The sequence below is a fragment of the Muntiacus reevesi genome, chromosome 4 (assembly GCF_963930625.1).
Source record: "Muntiacus reevesi chromosome 4, mMunRee1.1, whole genome shotgun sequence".
NCBI lineage: Eukaryota > Metazoa > Chordata > Mammalia > Artiodactyla > Cervidae > Muntiacus > Muntiacus reevesi.
Genome location: NC_089252.1, coordinates 139687422 through 139711037, shown reverse-complemented (window position 1 = coordinate 139711037; position 23616 = coordinate 139687422). Strand labels below are relative to the sequence as shown.

General features: G+C 41.5%; 1 protein-coding gene across 2 annotated transcripts; it reads right to left on the bottom strand.

The window, feature by feature from the left end:
* Positions 1–5426: 5426 nt before the first annotated feature.
* NUDT4 (nudix hydrolase 4) lies at positions 5427–21792 on the bottom strand. Of its 2 annotated transcripts, none has more exons than XM_065934203.1 (5): positions 21331–21792; positions 11196–11306; positions 10322–10366; positions 8425–8512; positions 5427–8218 (listed from the first exon to the last, which is right to left on the bottom strand). In XM_065934203.1, exons 1-5 carry the CDS (start codon positions 21427–21429, stop codon positions 8016–8018), a joined length of 546 nt encoding a protein of 181 aa, XP_065790275.1. In that variant the 5' UTR covers positions 21430–21792; the 3' UTR covers positions 5427–8015. The 2 variants fall into 2 exon arrangements, with proteins under 2 accessions (XP_065790275.1, XP_065790276.1); XM_065934204.1 differs by having other exon boundaries at positions 8425–8509.
* Between the last annotated feature and the right edge of the window lie 1824 nt (positions 21793–23616).

Genomic DNA, 23616 nt, shown 5'->3' with positions numbered 1-23616 from the left:
AGGCACCTGCTGGGAGCAGCTGAGTAGTAGCCTTCCTAAGATGAGCTTGTTATTCTTCTACTCAGTGATTCTCAGGCTGGTTAGAATCCCCTCCCAGCCCACCTGCTCTGCTCTGTAATCCTTTTCCCTTGTAAGCCTTTGACTTTGTAACTCCTTAGCTTACGGATGCACTATTACATGTCGGGGTGATTAGGTGAATGGGACTGGCATAGGATGTTCCCTCGTGGGCCTCGTTTCATGAGGGGTGCGGGTGGGGCAGATGAACAGCAGTGGCAGCGCGGATGGAGAGGGGAAGTAAGCGCTTGGAAGCGACTGCAGTTCTGGATTCAATACCTCCAGGCAGGGGGCCAGCTTGTGCAGAGCCCTGGGAGACGAAAAGAATCTGAGTGTATTGATAAATGGCTTCTTGAACATCAACTCTGCCCATTCAAAAGCTTTTCTGAAATCTGGAGGGGTTGATAGGAGCCTTATGGTTTTCAAGTGATTTTTTAAATTTTGTTGTCTCCTTTGTTGTGATTTACTTCCACGCTAGCTAGTGTTGGTCCTCTCAGAAGCTGCCGAATGAGATCTTAGATTTGAGATATGTAGACCAAGAACATACTTTAATACGAAATTTCAGAAGCATTTAAAAATAAACACAATACCTAAAAAAGCCATAGGTGCTATGGTTTAGCACTAGTAAAGGAGAGTATGGGGTGGGAAATCCTATAAGACATTAACAGTCTTAGCTAAATGGAACTAAATGGTATGGGAATAATAGGAATTGGCTACTTAACTCTAGCCACATCAACTTTTTGTTAGTTGCAGTTGCAAAGGTTTAGAAATACAGCCTTATCTACAAAAGCTGGCCAAAAGGAAAAGGTAAAATGCCATGATTATAGGGCAGCTAATTCAACAGTCTATTTTAAAAAATGTAATTTCATTGGAATAATGTATTTTGGAACTGGGGGCAACATTTCATTTAACTGTGCAGCATGCGTTTAGTTTAAGAAATTATATTAGGGGGTTATTTTTAAATGACTTAATGATCACAAAAACAAAACATGTTGAATGTAATAACTTGGAATATTAAGAATAAAAATCTGTACACCATCACCCAGACTGATGATACTTTGTTTCCCTAACTATATCTTCCACCCCCTGCATTAATTTCCATTTTTTTAATCATTGAGGTTGGAAATCAGGAGGATTTGTTCCAAGAGTTGGTTTTGCTACATCTTTATGTTACAAATTGGACAAGTTCCCCATTGGCTGCAAAACTGGGAGTTGGACTAAAATTTTCCTTGTTAAGTATAGAACTCAACCTGAAGAGTCTGGATCCTTTATCCTCCTGGCGATTTCATCTTTGCTACCCTTTAGCTCATTTGATATGTGCCAGTTGTAGCATTCAAGTGTATGAATGCTGACTTGCTAATAACCAAGCAAGCCTCTGTGGACTTGTAGTTTCTGATTGGTTGGAGAAGCATATGGTAAGTGCCTGGATATTTAGAGCTTACTGCCTCTTGTAGAGAGCAACAACTGAATCCCATGATCTTGTAAAAGTTTATTTCATGGTGTAAGGAGCTTTAACATTTTTCTGCTAATCATTTTTACGTATGAGACAAAAAAGCTTTAGAAATAGAGACTTGACAGATAGCTCAGGTTCCCTATTGTGGAATAACTAGCGTGTTTCCATTTTATATATTCCCGATCCACACTCATGCACCATGTGACTCCTATTGAAATAAATAGTTCATGATCTAGATTGTTGGTTCAGTTTCTCAGTCATGTCTAACTCTGCGACTCCATGGACCCCAGGCACGCCAGGCATCCCTGTCCCTCGCAATCTCCCATAATCTGCTCAGACTCATGTCCTTTGAGTCGATGATGCCATCCAACCATCTCATAAAAAATATGGAGCATTTCATGAATTTGCATGTCATTAGTAAATTCCAATAGCTCTGTAAGTTTCATTATAATCTAGTAAGTTTACAAAGTATTCTGGTTTATGTTCTAAGAGTAGACTATTCAAGAAGACTTACTTAGATATGTCAAGTAGCTTAAACGTGATAGGTTGGTTGCACCAGATTTCAAGTTGGTGCTGTTTTCCTTATGTTTTGGCAGGAAGTATTAGAACTGTGAGTAACCAAAGGAGTAGGACCAAATGGTTGCAATCCCTGTTTTTTCATTCTGAAACAGTAAATATTTTGGGCTTTCAAGGCCATGGGTCTGTCTCAGTTACTCAGCTCTGCCAGTGTGGTGAGAAGACATCCATAGACGATTTTAAACAAATAGGCATGCTGTTCTCTGCTCTGACAAAACTTTAGTTTTTACGTAAGAGTATTTTTTTCCCCAACTACTGAAAAATGTGAAAAGCATTCCAAGTTTGTGGAATATACAAAAACAGGCCGGGGTCTCCATTTGGCCTGTAGGAGAAGGAAATGGCAACCCAAGAATAGAATACTATTCTTGCTTCTTGCCTGGAAAATCCCATGGACAGAGGAGCCTGGCGAGCTAGTCCATCGGGTCACAAAGTCAAGACACAACTGAGCACGCGTGCACCAGGCTATTAACCCCTACCTACTTGACAGTGACATTACTTGTATTGTGTTATAAGCAAGATACGTACCCCCCACCCACCCCTGCCACCTTTTAAAAAGTGATGTGTGCATGTTCAAGTTGCTTCAGTCCTGTCCAACTCTCTGCGACCCCATGGACTGTAGCCTGCCAGCCTCCTCTGTCCATAGGGATTCTCCAGGCAAGAATACTGGGTGGTTTGCCATTTCTTCGACCAGGGGATCTTCCCAACCCAAGGATTGAACTTGCATCTCTTAGGTCTCCTGCATTGACGGGCAGGCTCTTCACCACTGGCTCCATTTGGGAAGTCAAAAGTGATATGTTAACTGTTACTCCAGTAACAGGAATGATTTGTGCAGGTTTCGTTTTTCTGCTTTGATATTAACACAGATTGGCCATTTATCAAGCTCTGTTTTTTTTTGTGATATATTTTCATACCAAATTTCTCAGTGTTCACAGGAATGTTCAAAATTATACAGGATTTGATTTTTAAAGAAAATCTGTACAGGCTTCTTTAAAAGTGAGCTTTAACAGGAAATTCTGTGTAGTGTTTTTCAATTAGCAATTATTGAAAGGAACTCCATCTCTGGCAGCCCATTTCTTTGCTATCTATCAAACAGATGACTAACTTAACCCCACCCAATTTGTACATCTAAGTTGATGCACGTTTTATAAATAATGCAGTACACACCTTCGACTATACTTTGATTGTGCAACTTGAAAAATTTTTGACTAGGTTCCCAGAAGTAGGTGAAAGGGTTATTATATGCATTAAAAAAAATTTTTTTTTTTTTGGCTGTGTCAGGCTTTCGTTGCTGCGCAGACTTTCTAACAGGGGAGAGCATGGGCCATCATTGTGGTGGCTTTTCTTGTTGCTGAGCAGTCTTTAGGGCACGTGGGCTTCAGAAGTTGCAGCTCCTGGGCTCTAAAGCACAGGCTCAATGATCGTTCGTGCGCTCAGCTGCTCCACGGCCTGTAGGACCTTCCTGGATCAGGGATCAAACCTGTGTCTCCTGTACTGGCAGGCGGATTCTTCACCACTGAGCCACCAGGGAAGCCTGCATTTAAAAATTTTATAGTGGTACTACATTGCCATACCAGTTTATTCTGGCATCCTTAACCTGAATACCGTTTTTATGTCTGTATGATATTCCAGCATGTGGACACATTACTAGTTAACCATTACGCCTTTGGGCCTTGGCATTTTATTTCCGTGGCTCACCAGTTTGGGTGCCTTACCTTGGTAGGTACATCTGTGTCCACATCCCTAGAGATTAGATTCCTGGTGTAGTAACTTGTTTAATTACACATACCTCTTACTATACTGTAATAGCCAAATAAAGTATTTTTTATTTCAATGATTGTGGAATGAATTTGAGTAAAAATAGAGAAAAGCAGAAAGATTTACAGTACTATTATGTCTGGCACTAGTGTTTAGAACCAGGTAACGTGATGTCCAGAGGGTAGTATTCCACATATTGGGAAGAGTAACTTTTAGGATCATAATCAGTTGAAATCACATCAAAGTAGAGAAATGTAAGACTAGTTTCTGAGTAAATTAGGGTCTTTGCCATAATGCAGTGCCAAGATGGCACTTAGGAGCCTCCCCAGCTTTCTTACTGCTTGAATTTTGCCAAGGGAACTAGTCAAGTGAAAGTTGCTCAGTTGTGTGCAACTCTTTGTGAACCCATGAACTCTACAGTCCATGGAATTAGCGAATACTGGACTGGGTTGCCTTTCCCTTCTCCAGGGGATCTTGCTGACTTCAGGGATCAAACCCAGGTCTCCCGCATTGTAGGTGGATTTTTCACCAGCTGAGCCACCAGGGAACTAGTCAGGAAGGTACTAAAAGGAGAGGAGCAGCACCAGGGGTGAGATCACTTTTCAACTTGAGTTTTGTCCTACAGTTCCATACAAAATGCATCAAAGTATCTGATGGGGATCACATTTTTAAAGAAAGCCTTTGTTTTTGAAGATGGTACATGTCTTAAAAAATAGAGCTTACATCTTCAAGGACATTTTCTGATGTATAAATAACTCCTCTTTTTGCCTCACTAAAGTTCCTTGAGGGTAGAAACTTGTTCTATGCTGCTGCACTAACGCTGGGCATAAAGCAAATGCTGACCATTGTGCAGCTAACGGTGAATGTTGCATTAAGAATTTATTAAACAAGGTAACTGTACTGGATGGAAACTTCATTTGAGGACAGTCAGCTACAACATTACAGCTGTAATATCTGTCACAAATCATACTTTGATAAACTCAACTAGTGTTTAACTAGATCTGTGTAAGAGATCTGTAGAAGATTCTTGTATTCCAATGTGAAGACATTAGAAAATGCCAAGCTTTCTCTTTTCTTCCAATTTAAAATCTTAATCAAAACCAAATGAGATCTGAGTAGAACTTTTATGTGAGGATTCTAAAGTTCATCTTACATAAACAATTATTTTGGGTAAAGAAAATGGCCTCACCAGTTAGTTACCTTTTTAAAACAGCTGTAATAATTAATGTGACCACAGTGTAGAAAGTATCTGCAACATATTACACCAAAGTACTCAGGATAAGCCAAGCCCCTTGAAAATTAATTATTATAACACAAACTCCATTAGGAAAAGAGAATAGCAATAAATTAAGACAACCACAGTGGCATGAGTGATGTCCTGTATAAGATGGAAAACATACAGTGGGAGAGGCTCACCTTACTGGTGAGCCCTTCCTTTTATGTTAGTTAATTCCACAAGTAAGAATCATAAAACAGAAGTGTATAAATAAACGACTAGCAGAAAATTATGTGGCCGTCAATGGGAAGACAGTAAGTAAAGCTGTTACTGTGGAACACCAGACAAGTTTTCACTTTGACAGTGCTAAGCTGTGTTAAAAAAAATTCTTTTCCATTTTTTATTTGATGTTTCCAAATATAAAAAAAGTCAAGATTCTTACACCAATTATCTCAAATGAGACCATGCAAAGCAAAGTGTATACAACAATCATTTCCCCTTCAGTTCTGTGTGATTGACAGAAAATTGAATGGCATATGCCTGGTTGAAAAATTTCACCAGTTTACAAAAAAAAAAAAAACAAAAACCACCAAGGACCCAGCAACAAACATGCAAGCCAGTTGCTACTTTGTGTCTACAAGTTACTTTATAAACTTTAAATTAGGAGGCACACTGAACATTTTAGCTGCCCAAATTTATCCTGCTGCCTGGCAGAAAGCACAGGTGACAGTCTCAACACTCTGTAAACTTCGGAGAGTTGAGATAGTAGACACTATTTGTTATCTACAGTAGGTTCAGCTCGAGTCTGCCGAAGTCGGCTTTTTCTCTTAACAGAAATAAATCTCCTTAGGGCCTTTCCTCTAGGAAATTTTGCTAGGCTGGGTTCCAAAAGAATAGTGAAGTGTGAAATTTAAAGTGTGACAACTGAAGTATTTTGATGCATTATACAAATTTTTCCTAGATGCACAGACTAAAGACAGGTGGTTTGCTAAACAGCACTGAAGAAAATCCTGACCCAATGGTACTACTTAGTCCAAATGTTTCTGACCAAAGAAAATTATACAACAATATTTATAGGCTCACTTTTAAGAAATGGCTGACATTAATACTGTACATATTTTACATGTCAAATACATAGTCCAAGAGTTTATAAAATAAGTTCATGCATTATTACTTCTAATAATATCATATACAAGATACCCAGCCCCCCACCCCCAATACTTCTGACATTTCAGGTGGACACAAGTCTTATATACAAAAACAATCCAGTTCTCTCTGCTGTGTTAAGTATATAATTTAAAGAAACTTCAGAGATTACTGAGAAAAAACTACAAAGTGTCAATCTGTGGGATTTAAAATGTTTCCTTAAAAAAAAAAACAAAAACCCACCCAGAATATATAACTTTTGTACAAAGAAAAATATAAAAATTCTGGATGATCATGTATGATCACATCACATAATTTAGGATGAAATGTCATTGGTTTTTTTTACTTTACTCATTCCTTTGACAGCATTCATTTGTGAACTAATATTTATATTTAGTTCAGCTGCATTTATGGCACAAGATCTCATTTTCAAAACAGTGGCACCAATTTTCCTTAAGTGTAACAGCATTCTATTTTTAGCAGCAATTATGTTTTTAAAGGTTGACAATTTAGAGAACAAATGTGGAACTATGCTTACTTTCTACTTTATAGTCACCAGTTATGATGTTTACAAAAAGCTAATGTCTATAGATGGAATCATCTTTCACTTTGCCCCACCTCATTTCTCACTTGGTCAGCAAAGTACAGACAAGGTATTCATGTGTTTCTGTTAGATGGGATTCTTGGACTTAAGTGAATATAAAGACAAGTGTAAGACAAATTCTTAGTCCAGGTATGTTCCAGAGCCCCAGTATTTAGTTATATAAGACCTACTGACCAGCTATAAAAGATGAGATGTTCTAAGGTGCCTTAACAATCTAGGTCTATGACAGCTGAACAAGAAGGCCATTTCACTCAACTGTGATGCAGTCAGCACCGACTGGCCTTTACCAGCAAGTTTAACTGATGTCACTAAATTAGAAAACAAAATGTTTTAAAAATTAGCTTACACTGAGGGATGTCTAGTTCTCATGTATTCTGTGTGAAGAGAGATTATAGATAAAGGGAAATGGCCATGGAGCATGTTAACTCAAATTCCAGGAGTATGGTTTTCATGGTAAGATGTTATCTACTACATTCAATTTGCATATAGTACCTGCCTAACAATCACCAGCTCTACAGAGTTAAGCTTTGTCTTAAAGTGACTGTTGAGTCCCTTTACGGGAATTGGCCATATCGGGTAACTAGTGATGTAATACCACTTGTGAAAATTGAGACAAGTTGACAAATTCCTGAAAATATGGTCATATAGAAAGAAACGGTCCAAATCTGGGATCTATGAATTAAAATTGTGATCCTATGAAACAAGTTTTTGGGTTGATGGACTGCTTTAATATCAAGAATTATTGTCATAAATTCCCACAACAGAAGGATTTGTTGAATATGTGAAAATGATTTTTTTGTGTGTGTGCCTTGTGAATGAGAAAACAATTTGAGGGGGGGAAATATACCCACAAGTAAGCTGATGTGACAAAACCCACAGACTGACAGCAAATGGACAAAACACTGAAAAACAAAATGCTGTGAAAATGCCAACCAAAATAACAAGGTGGGTGGGTGGGCTGGAGTAGGGAGGGGACAGTTAAGGCATCTAAAAAAAATTCCACATGGCTTTGGCTTATTAAAATATTTTACACTATCTTTTGTTTTTTTTTAAGAAGATTTGAAAGCATCTGAAAAACATGCAAATTGTTTGAAAATCCTGCATGGCAAATTCAGACAGTTTGCAAGCGTCATTCAGATGTTTGTCAAGGATAATAAAGAAGCCTCTGCCCACAAGACTGCACAGGGTGGAAGAGGTCTTTCCAATTCTCTCTATCTTACACTAGACGGCAGCCCAGAGGTCTGTGCAGCAGTTACAAACAAGGTGTTACTGTCTGGAAGGGAAGGGACTGTAGAATTTCCATTGGTGGGAGAACAACCCAGCTTTAGCTTTTCCAGATACTCTGCATGTACAGGCTTATGGCACTGGAGAACTTTGATGGCATCTTCTACTTTGAACCACTCTCTCTTCCTTCCTAAAAAAACACCGAATGAAATAAAAATAAATAAATATATGATAAAAATAAATGAAGTTAACTTACAATTGTAAGATAACTCAAATTGGGAGATGTATATTGACCTTCTCTAAAAAGCAGCCAAAAAATAATTTAAGATGCAAACTGAAAATACATATGTAGTATGAATTTAAAGAATTCAGATAGCAAAAGGAAAGGGAATTTACCTATATTAACAGAATCTTCCCAGTCTTCTAATATTTCAGTGACAGTAAGAACATAAACATATGTTCTGTGCTTTCGGTCTTGGTTCTGCTTCAATATAAAAAGAAAAGCATTTTAATCTACAAGAGCTAGTCATGTACACATTTTCGAGTGAAGAATTCAGTGCAGTATACATTAGCATGGTTTACTTGCCAACACAGGCAAGTATACTCTGTCATACAAGCCTCAGCACCAGAGTGAATTTATGTAAGACAAAACATGAACAGACCCACTAACCTAGACCAGGGCCTCTCAACCTTGACCATCTATTTCATCACCCAGGATGCAGTTTTTTTTAAAGAGACACTGATTCAGTTAGTCTGAGAGGAGGCCTAAGTATGTAAAAGCTTCCTGGTGAACTATGCACAGCAAAAGTTGAGAATAGTACGAGGAGAGTCCATTTCTAGAATGCCATGTCCTATAATGCTCCAACTCAGTTTTTACTCCTATTAAAACTGCCAACCTAGCCTTGTGTCTAGGTTCAAAATTAAATACAAGTTGGCCTTAAAGGAAGGGGCTCACCTTCACCTTGATTAAAGGTAACCTTGTTTGGTATAGTCTAAGACGTCAGACAACTGCCCTAATTTTTTCTACTGCAAATCACCTGAGTAATTCACTCATTCAGTATCTTATGTCTTTGGGAATGAAAGAGAACAGGAATAAATTAGAGGCCTCTCTCACTTAAAACATTATGTTTAAGGATCTGTCATCTTAACTCCATGCCTGGAAAATCAATACACTTATTTGCTATGTTCACAAATTAATCAAAATCACCATGGTGACTAGGCAGGAACATTCTAATTTTCCCTTCTATTTTTTGAAAGGGAAAGGTACTAATATTTAAAAAAAAAAAAAAGAAAGAAAAAGAAAGGGAAAGGTACACTGGTTACCATTTTCTGTTCAGATTCTATGAAATTTAAATAGTATTTGTAAGGCACTTATTACTTACTGTTACCTTCCCATGTTACACAAACATTGGAAGTTTCCTTTAAAAATATTGTCAGCATGTTCACATATGCGTTATCATGTGTCCGCGGTTACTCAGTTACAGAAAACTCACACTGTTTTTCAGTTTAACCAGGAGATGGTGCTATTTAACTGGGTAAAACAAGTGGTGAATTCTGGAAAATTTTGAATAGTACCTTATGAACTTTTACTCTTAACAGTTACTGTATTCTGGGAGTCATCAATTCTACCAGGTGCTATACAATCAGAATTTTTTCTGATTTCTGAAAAAGGCTAAAAGATAAAATCTTTAAGGGCTGTATTTATAGTCCTATCAGCAGGACTAAGCTAACACTTAAAAGGGTATCTTGAAAAAAAAAAATCACAATGTGTCTGATATACCATGTATCTAGGTCTGAATCTTGTATGAAAATATATTTGATAACAGCTAGGGTCTCATGACCTGACCTCATTTCTTCCCACCTTCCATGGAATACCTGTCACTTTCAAATTTCTTCTCCACAAATTCCATTCTGCCTTCGGTAATAACAAATTACAGAAGAGAATTCTATGCTTCTAGTATCTAGTCTGTGCATCTGAGTTTTGCATCCTCATGGTGTCCTTTCAGGATAAAGTCATTATGCATATCATCCAGTGTTACATGCTGAAGGCAAAGGGTTCATTTCCAGGCAGTATCCACGAGAGACCTAAACCCTTAGGTGATACTGAGAATATTGCAGTATATGAAAGTCAAGCAGCTTCTACTTCCCTCCCTCCTAAATCCTTATGACTTCCTTGCCTACTGGTAGCTTCAGAGGAATATCTAGCTCAGGCTGCTGCCAGATTATCTGGCCTGTTAGGAAGGAAGAAGTCATTAATTCTATCAGCAAGATAAGGATTACTTTTGTAACTCACCTCAAATATGCCCAGGAGTCTGCCCAATTTTCCTTTTACTCCAGCCTATTAAAAAAAGATGAAATGTAAAATTTTTACGTAACAAAATTTACATGCAAGTTATTTTCTCTGTGTTACCCCTTCCACTGCACAGTCCTGTTCCTTTTACCTGGTACTGTGACAGACTGGAACTTCAGTGTGTGCCACAAACCCAGAACGAAAACTAACAGACTGGCATGTGCCTTTTCTCTTAGAATGCTTATCCTTTAAGACCTGTCTCTAGAAAACCTTTCCAATTACACACCAACACCCAATGAGAGTGGGTGTTGTATCACTCACTTCTCATTATGCTCTAACTGCTGTTCAAGAAGTTTTTATAGCACTTGATCTATGCTGTTTTGCTCCTGAGTAAAAGCAAGTTTCATCTTCTATCAGTTGTGAGAAGACAAGCAGGCCAAGTGTGTTTCTGTGCATGTGTGTGCCCTCATTTTACTGAACTTTAAGACGAAGCCAGTAAAATGAAAGCAACTGGCTTCCTATATGTCTGAAAATGTATTGCAGCACATGATGAATTTGTTCTTTGTGCATTTTTGCTCAGTTAACACTAACCTTGCTTTGGGGCAAGGCCATCACGTTATATATTGATCACTGATGAGACTAACTGTTATATAACTGTGTGTTATTCAGCTCTGGGGGATTTCCACACTGATTTTTAGCTATTTTACCACGTAGAAAAAAATAGTCTGCTTACCAGAGTGCTAGCTGTAGCCACATGCTTTAAAATGTTGAATGAGACAACCAGACAGCATTGTCTTCACGCCTCTCCCTCGGTGCACACTCAAGCACACCGCCTTGCTTGTGAACCTCGCCCAGACTGCACTCCTCTCCGTCTTACCTCTTCATAAACCTCCCTCACCGCAGCGCCGTCAGGCTCTTCTTCAGGCTCCATTCCTCCTCCTGGGACAATCCACTGGTCTGGGTACCGACTGCTGCTCACCAACAACACCTGCAAGCCCGACCACAGCCATAAACCTCAGCCCCAGAAGTACTATGGACACTCACGTTTGTTTGTTCATGCCACAGCAGCAGAGTTGGGCAATTTCAACAGAAACTACATGGCCTACAAAGCCTAAAATACTGTTTGGCCTTTATAGGAAACTCCGCAAATCCAGGTCAAGAACAGCATTAAGCATGAAATGTGCACACACTTATAAAACAAACAAAAAACCCCATACACTGAGTAGTAAGTACCCTGCCAGTTCACTTTCTAACAGTATCTGAAACAAGAAGTAAATATCCATCCTCTAAGTGAAAATTTGTGCACTAGGTTAGGTTGGAATTCACCCAAGTTGAGAGGACGGGGGTGGGGAAAGACTATGATAAATAACCAAATGATGTTTATGAAAGTAATAGGCAGGCGTCTTGACCAACTTGAATAGAAATGTCTGCAAAATTACCTTAGTATATTGCCTTCAAGCAAATGCAAACAGTTCTCTCCAGAAATTAATCAGCCGAGAGCAAAGCCTGATCCTCAGTGCGGATTCTGGTTTTCTGACACTGTGCCAGCTGCCTGCCCAGCGCTCTCCCTACTGCCCGATGAAGTGCTGGCCCTCAGGAATGTATAGCCAGCCGAGGATTCACCTACATGAGTAAGCTCCAGTACCCAATCTGCCCAAATGGAAACTTCCAGGCTGACAGCAGTTTATCAAGTCCCACCTTTCCCCCAAACCCCAAAAAAACTGGGTTGGGAGATGAGGGAACAACTTCACGTGCATAACTCCCCTCAATTTGAAGAGGGGCAGCGCGCCTTGGACTATAGACATATCATTACCACATATGGTGGCTCAACTAACACTCAAGGGACCTGAGCACCATTTCTCTCAATTCTGATCTGGACAGGACTTTACTACATCACTCCTCCAAGTGTGTAACAGGCAGAACAGAGGCAAGTCCAGAGAAAGCACTGTAAATTAACACAACTGACAAAGCCTTAGCTAAAATACTAATGGGGTTCCCCAGGTTCCTCACTGGTAAAGAATCCACCTGCCCATGCAGGAGACGCAGGTTCGATCTCTGGGTCAGGAAGATCCCCTGGAGAAGGAAATGGCAACCCACTCCAGTAGTCTTGTTGGGAAAATCCCACGGACAGAGGAGCCTGGTGGGCAACAGTTCATGGGGTCACAAAGAAATCAGACATGACTGAGCACCCAAAGTACTCATGGCTGACATTGAAGGCACCACTAAGTCCAAATATAGCAATTCTGGTAAAGTGAAATATAAGACAGCCTTAAATTCAAGCTTTCTTAGGTACAGTGTCCTCCTCTGCAAAAAGAAGTAACTACCCTTGCAAGACTGTTGAGTGTTAAGGAGTATAACATACCTCAGATCCTAGCCTACACGAGTAGGCCAAGCACACTTGGCCTCACTGTACTCACTACAGTGAGTACTGTTGGCCATTCCAGTTGGATCTTCTACTTTCCTACCAACTGAGTTGAATTCATCTGTCATGACAAGCTTGTTCCCCAGATTTTGCCAGTTGCACTTGTTTTTGTAATCACTGAGTGTTAATGATAAAATGAAAGCAGGAAGTTGTTACCAAAAAGGCTCTGCAAAAATTCATTAAAGATGGGTTGTTAAAAATTGCTATCAAATTAAGTATGGATAAGATTTTTTAAAAAAAAGACTGGAAGAAGGAAATTTTAAAAATCTAGAAAGTTAAAATCCTAATTTATACAAAGTGAACTGCAAATCAGATTTCACCTTTGGATTTTATTCAAAAAGTATACTTGCCAATTGTCTGTGGTATTCAAAGACTTTGACCCTATATCAAGACTGGCAAACGAATGTTTTGAAATTAAAACAAAAAATGTTTAAGGTACAAAAGTGTTATATCCTGTATTGTGGAAAAGTAAATGGTAACCATCAGTTCTGACCACAGAGCTGGAAGCTTCTTTTCCTAGTTCCTAGGCATGAGTTAGGGATAAACTGGTTTCTAGTATTCTGGATAAAATTCTTACTGCCTAATTCTATGCTCTAAAAGCAACCCCCTGATCACTTTCATAATGGAACAGGGTGGTGCAGGGAACTAGCCACCAGAAAAGTACATCTTCACTGAGTAAACAGGGAGTTTCAAAACCATTGATATTCATAACGTTTGAGTTCTGAAAAAAATGAAATTCAGTGTCATGTATCTAGGTCAATGACTAATATATTCCTATTTGACCACAACAGTCTTTAAGAACTAAATTACATAAGGTTAATAATGTTGAAAAACCATCAGTACAGACTGTGTCTGTTTTTGAACTAACACTTAAGCCTCCGATTTAAAACCAAATCTTTATCTACAGGATATCATTATCATAAGACTGAACTTCTCTTCCAAATGATTTAGCTGAGAAATTGTGCTGCAAGAGTCCCCTGACATTCCAAAGTGATTAAATTTTATCAAGCCATTAACTCCAAATGTATCTTTCCAAAAATGATCAATGTAAAATGAGTAATACCTAAGGTATAGCATCCAAATGTTTAGATGATCAGTATCTAAACAACTAGCTTAAGAGATCTGATGATGAGCCTTTGGTGATGGTACAGATTTGGAAACTGGTATGTTACTAAGTACTTGCCTACTCATCTTGAGTACCTGGGAGTTCAGATGAGGTCAAGGCTATGTGGTAGGGGAAGGGGGTAGGTAGTGTTAAGAAAAGAAATCTGAAAAGTATAAGCGGAGACAAGGACAGTTAAAACCCCTTCTATAGACTGGAAGAATCTAAACCCACACCACGAAGTATTATTATTATTATTCAGTATCTCCCTCTCAACTCCTACAAAGCCATCTTAACATTCTATAACATCCCCAGTGTACTAGATCTACAATGTAGCTTTAGCATGCAAACTAATGCTCTAAGAAAGGTGTTACTAAAAACAAACAAAAACTGCTAGAGAGAAGGGTTCTCCAACTATCCACCTCTATCCATACTTTTGTCTCAAAATAATGCTTATCACAATCTTTAAATTCCATAGCTGCACTAACCTTTACAGACTTCTTTCTACTCTCAGACAACTAAAAAGTATCCCTGATTTTACTGGCTTCACAATCCTAGGTTGGCTCTCAGATGTTTGTGATGCAAAATCTGAGAGAAAGTGGTGAAATTTGCTGGAAGTTGAAACAATCTACACAGTATGGAAGTGAGAGTGAGTGGGGACAAGGTGTGCAAGACAAAAGGAATGAGGGCACAGAGAGCTGCTGTGAGGTAAGTCTATTGATATTTGCCACTAAATATATATATGTGGATGAATATATTTATGTATTAGGTTGGCAAAAAAGTTCATTCAGCTTTTTCCATAAGATGGCACGTAAAAATCCAAACAAAATTTTTTTGGCCAATATTTGTTGTTGTTCAGTTGCTAAATCATGTCTGACTCTTTGCAACCCCAAAGACTGCAGAATACCAGGCTCCTCTGTCCTCCACTATCTCCCAGTTTGCTCAAATTCATGTCCATTGAGTCAACGATGCTATCTAACCATCTCATCCTCTGCTGCCCTCTTCTTGCTTTGCTTTCAATCTTTCCCAGCATCAGTCTTTTCCAATGAGTCAGCTCTTCACATCAGGTGGACAAAGTATTGGAGCTTCAGCGTCAGTTCTTCCAATGAATATTCAGGGTTGATTTCCTTTAGGATTGGCTGGTTTGATCTCTCTGCAGTCCAAGAGACTCTCCAGGATCTTCTCCAGAACCACAATTCAAAAGCATCAATTTTTCGGCACTCAGCCTTCTTTATGGTCCAAATTTCACATTTGTACATGACTACTGGGAAAAAGCAGAGCTTTAACTATATGGACCTTTGTTGGCAAAGTGATGCCTCTGCTTTTTAATAGGCTGTCTAGGTTTGTCATAGCTTTCCTTCCAACCCCAATATTACTGTTATTTATGAAAGAAATGACCAAAGCTTTAAAACAAATGGTATTACTGAGGTAACAAAAGATAGGTTACAAAAACTCTGTCAATAAGAGGATACACTAACGGCTGAGAGGTCCACACAGGGTCATTCATAGGTTTTAAATTCTCTTTCAACTACTTTTCTAGACCTATTAGATTCTGTGCGTCTGACAAGATGACAAAGATGAAAGTAGACATTTAACTTTCCAGATAAGCCAGAGCTGTGACCAAAGGAAAGATTTATAAAAAGGAGGCTAATCAACCCACCAAGTTGCAGAAATAAACTTGAATCACACTCAAACCCCAATGCCAATGGCATTAAAGTGGTGAAAAGTAAAGACACTTCTTCCCCAATTCGACCTGGTCACTTTCATATCAGCATTCCTCCTACTACACTATCAGATCTTATCCCTCTTTTCATGCATTGGTCAATTATCAGAATAAAATACTATTCACTGGGCACTGTTGAGAAGTCATTTTTCATATGTGTTTTTCTTAGATACCCAATGTTTCAAGATTTGGAATAGAGGTATTTCTCACTTTTAGTAGCAATAGTATAGTGATAATCAACTTGGAACCAGCCCTGAATCTTACTGGACAAAGGTTTGTCTGTGAATTGGAATAATATATAGTATTACTCTATATCACCCAACTCCTCCTCACTGAGGGATGTGTAAAAGTGTGTAAACTGAGGGATATGTAAAATCGTGTTCGAGGTCTACATAATACAGCCATGCCCTTAGAGGCGGGAGGTACATGGGACTGTTGGCTCCCTACGAGAAGGGGCCCCAAACTGCCCTTCGTGGTTCAGCTTTTACCCTTACAATGGCTCTTGGTCACAGCCTGCCTCCAGGTACAAGTGAAAGTGAAAGCTGCTCAGTCCTGTCCGACTCTTTGCAACCCCATGGACTCTAGCATACCAGGTTCCTCTGTCCATGGAATTCTCCAGACCAGAATACTGGAGTGGTAGCCGTTCCCTTTTCCAGGGGATCTTCCCAACCCAGGGATGGAACTCAGTCTCCCACACTGCAGGCGGATTCTTTACCATCTGAGCCACCAGGAAAGTGAACAAGTAGTCACTATAAATTACCACAGCTTTCTCAGAAAAAACAAAGCTATTCACAGAACCCTTTAAATGATCCCTAAATAATAAAGAGTTTTATTTTGCAAATTGTAACTATATACTTAGAAGCTGTTTTGGGGTTGTTGTTCTTTCTTTCCCACATTATCACAAACAAGAATAACATGAATGGTTAAAACTATCTCTACTGTACTTAACGGTTTCATAGGCATTTGGCCAAGATTAGGGCAGCAGTATATTAGGAACACCCACTACGCACATATACATTTTAAAAGGTAGTTAAGTTACAATAATAGTTAATATATCCACTAACCACTACCAAGTTCTATTACTCAGCAAACTAGTACTACTTTTTGGGTTATAGAGGCAGAGTGCTATAAGATCAGAAATAAAGACACATTCTGTGAAAATGTATTTAACCAAGATTATATGAATTGGTAGATAATGGTAAGCTGGGTTGACCATGATTTTTTTCTCCTAGCATGTTAATGTTCTGAAGTGATGGGATAAACTTTCACAAAATTGGAGAAAGCCTTGGTGATACACCAAACCCGTAAGAATAAAAATTTGGATGCAAATCGTACATGAGGGCCTTCCCTTGAAGAAGTGGCTGATTGGGTAAGCTAAGCAGCTTCTCTAGGTCTAAGAAAGCTGCAGGCACAGATGAAGGAGGCTGGTGACATTTCCTGGCAGTTAGAAAAGACCACCTTTGGATAGTTAATTCTGATGAAAGTGGTTTCCGTTTGAAGTAAGAACCTTCAAGGACTTAATGCTCTTAGAAAGAGCCCCAGAATACAAGTCTGAAAAGGCTTACTGATTCTAGGGGTTAAAGTGCTAGTAGAGAGAAGCCGTGATATTTCTTAGTAGTAGTGTTAGTTGCTCAGTCATGTCTCACTCTTTGCAACCCCACGGACTATATAGCCTGTCAGGCTCCTCTGTCTATGGGATTCTCCAAGGAAGAATACGGGAGTGATTTACCATTCCCTTCTCCAGCGGATCTTCCTGACTCGAGGATGGATCCTGGGTCTCCTGCATTGCAGACAGATTCTTTACCATCTGAGCTATAGGGAAGGCTTAGTTTTTGTTTATTAGAGCTCTGGTTTAGAGTTCCACAGGTTTCAAGACTACTGGCTCAGCGAGCTTACAAGCTAATTACAGCAAAAAGTCCAAATGCAAGTTCTTAAGACTGTCTACGTTTCTCACTTGCAACTGTGCCTGGATTCCACCCAGGATCAAGTCATTTCTGTTTCTCTCTTTAGAATTCTATCCTATTTTGCTGCCAGATCATCCCCAAACTTGAATACATCTAAAACTGAAATGCAGCAAGCAACTCCTTAATCTCACACTGAAGGTGCTCTTCATTTTTCAGCCACTATTTGTTCTCTGCTCTCCTAAGCTACAGTTCAATTAGACCACAGCCCCAACTCTTGCTCTGTTTATGATGTTTGGGCCTTCCCTACCCACTCACTGAAATCCAACTCCAAATGACTCATGCTGGATCTTAACTCTGGAGCACTTGATGGTACTTCTGCCTGCATGCTAAGTCACTCAGTCATGTCTGACTCTTTGCGACCCTGTGGACTGTAGTGCTCTTGGCTCCCCTGTTTATGGGATTCTCCAGGCAAGAATACTAGAGTACTAGTAATACAAGAATACTAGAATACCAATTTTGCCCTTTCCTACTCCAGTGGATCTTCCTGACCCAGGGATCTAATCCATGTCTCCTATGTCTCCTGCACTGGCAGGTGGGTTCTTTACTGCTAGCACCAGATGGGAAGCCCGATAGTACTTTACCAGTAATTTATTGCCTTTCATGGGCTTCCCTGATGGGTCTGAGGGTAATGAGTCTGTGTGCAATGCAGGAGACCCGGGTTTCATCCCTGGGTCTGGAAGAACTCCTGGAAAAGGGAATAGCAGCATCCCACTCCAGGACTCTTGCCTAGAGAATTTTTTGTGGAGCCTGGAGGGCTATAGTCCATGGGGTTGCAAAGAGTTATGACTTTTTTTTTCTTTTTATATCAGTCATCTTTCTAACCTCCTGCTGTACAGAGCATGTTCCTTAGGAGCCAACACTTTTCATCTTGTAACCTGGTTCCAACCATCATATATGCAAATATGTTCAATGGAATCCATTTCAGGTTCCCTTTTGTGAATGTACTGTCACTTTCACTGCAAAGGCAGAGATCTCAGCTCTTCTATGGAATACTTACTTGTTGCCTTGACTGGAAGCCCAACTGTCAAAAGTAAGGGTGGTTCCCCATAGAAATAACTAGCTGGAGAGGATCAAATGAACAAGAGATTTAGAAATAAAGGGCCTGGGCTCAAAATGATCTGCCAGCTTCTGTGACCTTGAGACAAGTTACTTCCATTGCCTAATTTCTTCCTTTACAAATGCTAATGCTTATTATCTACCTCGCAGCGAAGAAAGAGATGCAACGGGAAAATACATAAAACCACACCCCAAAGAATAAAAACTGCTGTGAGAACACCCTTCCGTCCTACAAACACCTACAAAAACTCAAGTCTACTTAGAACCCCTTAAGTAGAAAGCCAGACTGGAACACTGCATAGCTTGAGGGTCAAAAAGCAATTACTATTTTATTTCACTTTACACTCTATAAACACAACTACAGAAACGAAGATCCTGAAGATCTAAACCAGACGTTAAAGTTGGCTGTGCATTATTTAGAGAATTCCAGAGCCTTCCCTCAGAGCATATTCTCTTAACAAACTGATTGACTTGGTTTCGCAACCTCCCGGTTAGGGTTATCAGATTTACGAAGTTTTACGTAATGAGCTTATCTAATAAATTCTTCAAATCTTGCTCTTTATTTTATAATGGCACTGGTCTCTTGATTCCACTAGAGGCTAGGAATCTAGCATCTATTACAGTGGAAACAATTTCAAAGCACAAAACTAACTCATTTATCTGCTACGATCAACTTCTCATGCTCTCCTCAGACTCTTGCTTTACCATTCACACAATACAGACCGTTTCAATTTCCTCCCATTTCCCATATTTTCCCCTGGGAACCTTAGTTTTTACAAAGCCTGAATTCCACGTTCACGTCATGGCAAGACTTCAAAGTGATTACTTTCGGAAAGTCTTCCAAACAGCCTCGCACGATCTCACTCATTCAGCAAATCTTGTGCACCCAACTGCTCTGGGCCTAGCCCTGTGCCCAGAGCCCAGAATCAGCAAGGACCAGATGCTGAATTCCGACTCTACCATTTCCTAATTACGTCATTTGGGCAAAGTACTTCTGTTCTGCATCTGTCTCCTCACCTATAAACCTGCCCTAAGAGGATTAAATGTAACAAACTTAAAAGTCTTCAGGCAGTGCCTGAGCATCTAGTAAGGGCTCAACTAAAAGAATAATTACGAAATAGTGAGCCAATCAGATAAGATTCCTGACCTAACAGTGAGCCAATCAGATGAGATTCTTGACCTATCTTGATCACTTTTGGCAGGTGTATCATTTTATATTTAACGTTTGCTTTGTGCTAACATGGTCTTTCCCTCAAGGACCTTCTCATCTTTTTAACAGAATGCACTTAAAAAGCCCGTTGACTTTGTGAATGCTAAAAGCCATTCTTTACTTTCTGGCTCTCCTAAATAGGCCCAGCCAAAAACATCAATTTCTCTTGAAAACTCCTTTGGAATTTAAGTTTAAATTCCAATAGAGACCCCCAACTGAGCATGCGATCAACACTAAAAGGCTTGGTTTCTTTTAAAAAAATAAAGACAAGAGTTTGAAGAGCACCATTCTGAAGTACTTTGATTTTTGTTAGCATAACAATATAAGTCACTGAGAGTACACTATGTCATACTCATCCTAACTACAGGGACTAGCAGTAAGGAAGCCATTAAATTCCAGCCTCCAGCTTTAGCTTAATATTTTATTGGACCTAATTGGTTATGGAAGCAGAACTCGGAATGTTAATGCTTCTCCTGCCTAACCATTTAGAAGTGGCAATGCTAAAAGATTTTCATCAGCTACCAATCGACTACTACTATTGCTCCACGCAAAATAAAACAAACTAGTGAACCATTTTTAAATTAAATAAGTGTAACAGAAATAAGTATAATCTGTTCTCCAGGAAAACATCAACGGCCTTACTATCAACCCAATGCTGATGAGTGAATTAACAGAAGGCTGCTGCTTCCTCTTAGAACAAGACTTCTGCTCACCAGATGTCAAGCCAAACATAGCAAAGAAGCTCTGATAAATATGCAGAGGTAGAGATTACCGTCTGAAAATGGCAACTTTGCCTACCTCTAGTCCATCTTCTCCCTTCTGGTGATTCCACGTTTTTCACTACGCATCATTCTATAGTCAGAAAACTTTAAAAGAGGAGGCTTTTTTTTTTTTTTTTAAACCAGTATAAATACGCCAAGCGCTTGTAAATTAAGGGAGCCACTAAAAAGTGGAACTGATAGAACCAGACCGACTGAGTTTTTATTTTAAAGCACGGGGACTGTCTGGACATTCCATAATCATGCCTACATTCAACTGAAGCCGCAAACTGCTATTTCAGGGGAGAGGAAAATGTAACAAGGGGCAGAAGGGCTGGGGCTGCAACATTCACGCCATTTCTACCCTCTGTTAGCACTCAAGGTTTTATTTGGTTTCACGCTCCATTAGCAGGTTAAAGTGGTGACTCCTGCTAGGCGGGACCCAGACGGCCCGGGACCTTCCAGGGGGCCAGGAGGCGTCTCGGCCTCCCGTCCTAACCAAGACCCGGTGGGAGAGCGCTGGGCTGGGCGAGCCCCTTTGTTTCCACAATCAACCCAAGAGAAAGGAAGGAAGGAGGGAGGGAGGGGGGGCGGGAGGGAAGAAGGGAGGGGGCTAATCCCTTCCAGCCCCCAGGCTAGACGGAGGGTCTGCTGGGAAGGGGATGGAGAAAGGGAAGGGCAAGGGCAAAGACCTCCCATCCCGGCCAGCCCGGACTCCCACACCAACCCCGCCCCGGCGCTCTAGCGGAGGGGACCAAGCGCGCCGGCCGCCCTCACCTCGTCCTCCTGCTCGCTCCGGAAGCAGAGGCACGCCGCCCGCTTCTTGAAGCCCTCGCGGTCATAGGTCCGCGTCTGGTTGGGCTTGAACTTCATCATAGAGGCGGGTTCTTGCTGCCGCTGCTGCCCCGGCCGCCGCCACCCCGCCGGGCAGTGGGGTCGAGAGCGAGTCGGGGCGCAGGGAAGCGAGGAGGCGGCGCGGGGAAGGGCAGCGAGGCCGGGTCAGTCCCGGAGCAGACGACCGCTCCGACGCGGAGCACAGCGCGAGCGTCGGTCACTGGAGCCCGGGTGCCGGGGTGGAAGCGCCGCCTCTGCCCGGGCGTCCGCCGCTCTCCATCGAGCCCGCCGTACGCTCGCCTCCGCTCCCTCCTGCTGCCGCCTTCGCTGCCGGGGAAAGCGAGGCTCTAGGCTAGCGCCACGAGGAGACAGTTGCAGGAACTGGTGCCGACTGGGCAGCAGCGCCGCGGCAACTTCGCACCGCCCCCTTCGCCGTAATTAAGGGGCCGCGCACGCCCCGCCCCTCCTCGGCGCACCGCCCTGCGCGCCTGCGCGCCGGGAACCGTTGCGGCGGGGGAGGGGCGTCGGGGGCGGGGCCTCAGCCTTCCGGCGGCTGGATTTCGGCGGGGCGGGCGGGCTGGTGCTCCGCCCCAGCGCGGGAGAACCGGGCGGCGAGGTAGGTGCCAGCGAATGGAAAGAAGCAAAGACGTCACCCCCGTGTTTATAAGTCCCGTAATATTACCTGCGAGGACCGTAAATAGCCTCTCCACAGCGGGGCCTAACCTAGTACGTCCTCGGCAAAATCGCTCCTGGTCAGAAAACGCCTGGAGGCCTCGTTGCGCTGGCAGCCTCTGTAGTGACTGTGTAGACGTCCAGAGAGCGCCCGTCAAGTGCGGGGCGGACGAGTGAGGCCTGGAAAGGTGAAGACGTTGATGAAGACGTTTTATTGCTTTTGTTTTCCAGGGGAGAGGAGGAAAGCACATTTCCTTTTTTTTTTTTAATCTTTTTTTTTTGGTTGGGGGTAGCGTCGCTTGTATTCTTTGAAGAGTCAACTGAAGCATAGACGTTTGTTAGAAGCCCTGGATAACGGCTCCCGTTTTATCCCGCCCTCCAGAAGGCACTCATCAAATGCTGGCTACGGCTAGTATCTTCTGAGTGTATCTCATGCTAAGTAACAGACATGGCCAGGTGTTGGGGCCGCCATCACCAAATAGAATGGAATGTCTGCTATCTAGGGGCGCTCAGTCTCTCGGGGGCTTGGGAAAAATGACTTTTATGTTTTCACACAAGCGCCAGGATAGGAGCCAGGAGACGTACCTTAATGTAAGGAAGTTGGTAAGGACGCCCAGGGGAGCCCCTCACCCCGCTCCACCCTGTCACCTCCACAGGGCCCGGGCCGCCTAAGTCCAGCCCCATCTGACAGTTCAGTTTTCATTCCTGGAGGGCCTCCTGAGTGCCAGGCCTTGGCATCTCAAACCAGCCCCTGCCCTGCCCGGAGCGTAGGCACCTGAGAGCAGACAAATATTAAACAATCACCCAAGTACATGTAAAACGACAAATGTGTAAAACGACCTGAGATAAAGGTCTCAGGTGGTAGAGGGTTTTATGGGGAGATTTGACCAGATCTGCAAGTCAGAAAAAGCAGCAGGGCGAGAGCTGAGACTGGAGGAGGAGGAGGAGCAGCTAAAAGTAGACCGGGAGCATTTTCAAGGCAGAGGGAACTGGGACTTACGCAAAGACCAGAGAGGGAGGGAGTGAGGAGAATCTGCAGAAATGAAAGAAAAAGACTAGTGTGCCTGCAGCCGGGTTCCGGGAAGTGGGTTCCACTTCTGGCCCAGGGATCTGTGAGGATTGACCATTCAGAGGAGGGGGAGGGCTTTGGAGAGCTCAGAGTGGGCATTAGTCTTGTTTTTCTAGGCCTTGACCTCCTTTAGTTTAAGATCTACTGTGTGTAACTCATCTCCTTGCCCTTAGAACCTAGCAGGTGCAAGATTGTACAATGACTTAATGTTGAATAAGTAGAAATGAGGTTTTACCAAGGCACAATTGGAAACCTTACCAAGGCTGTGCAGAGACATTTTCTAGGCCTTAACTTTCTTAGAGAAGCCACTTGAAGTTTATTTCCGGATTTACAAATAGGGACAGAGCACAGCTAGCTAGGGACCCCAGTACAGCTAACATGCAAATATTATTTTTAGATCATTGGTTCAAATTGATGAAGTGATTAATATCACTATAGTCTTTTTAAATGACGATCAAGACTAAGTTTCTCTCTGCTTAAAACTCTTT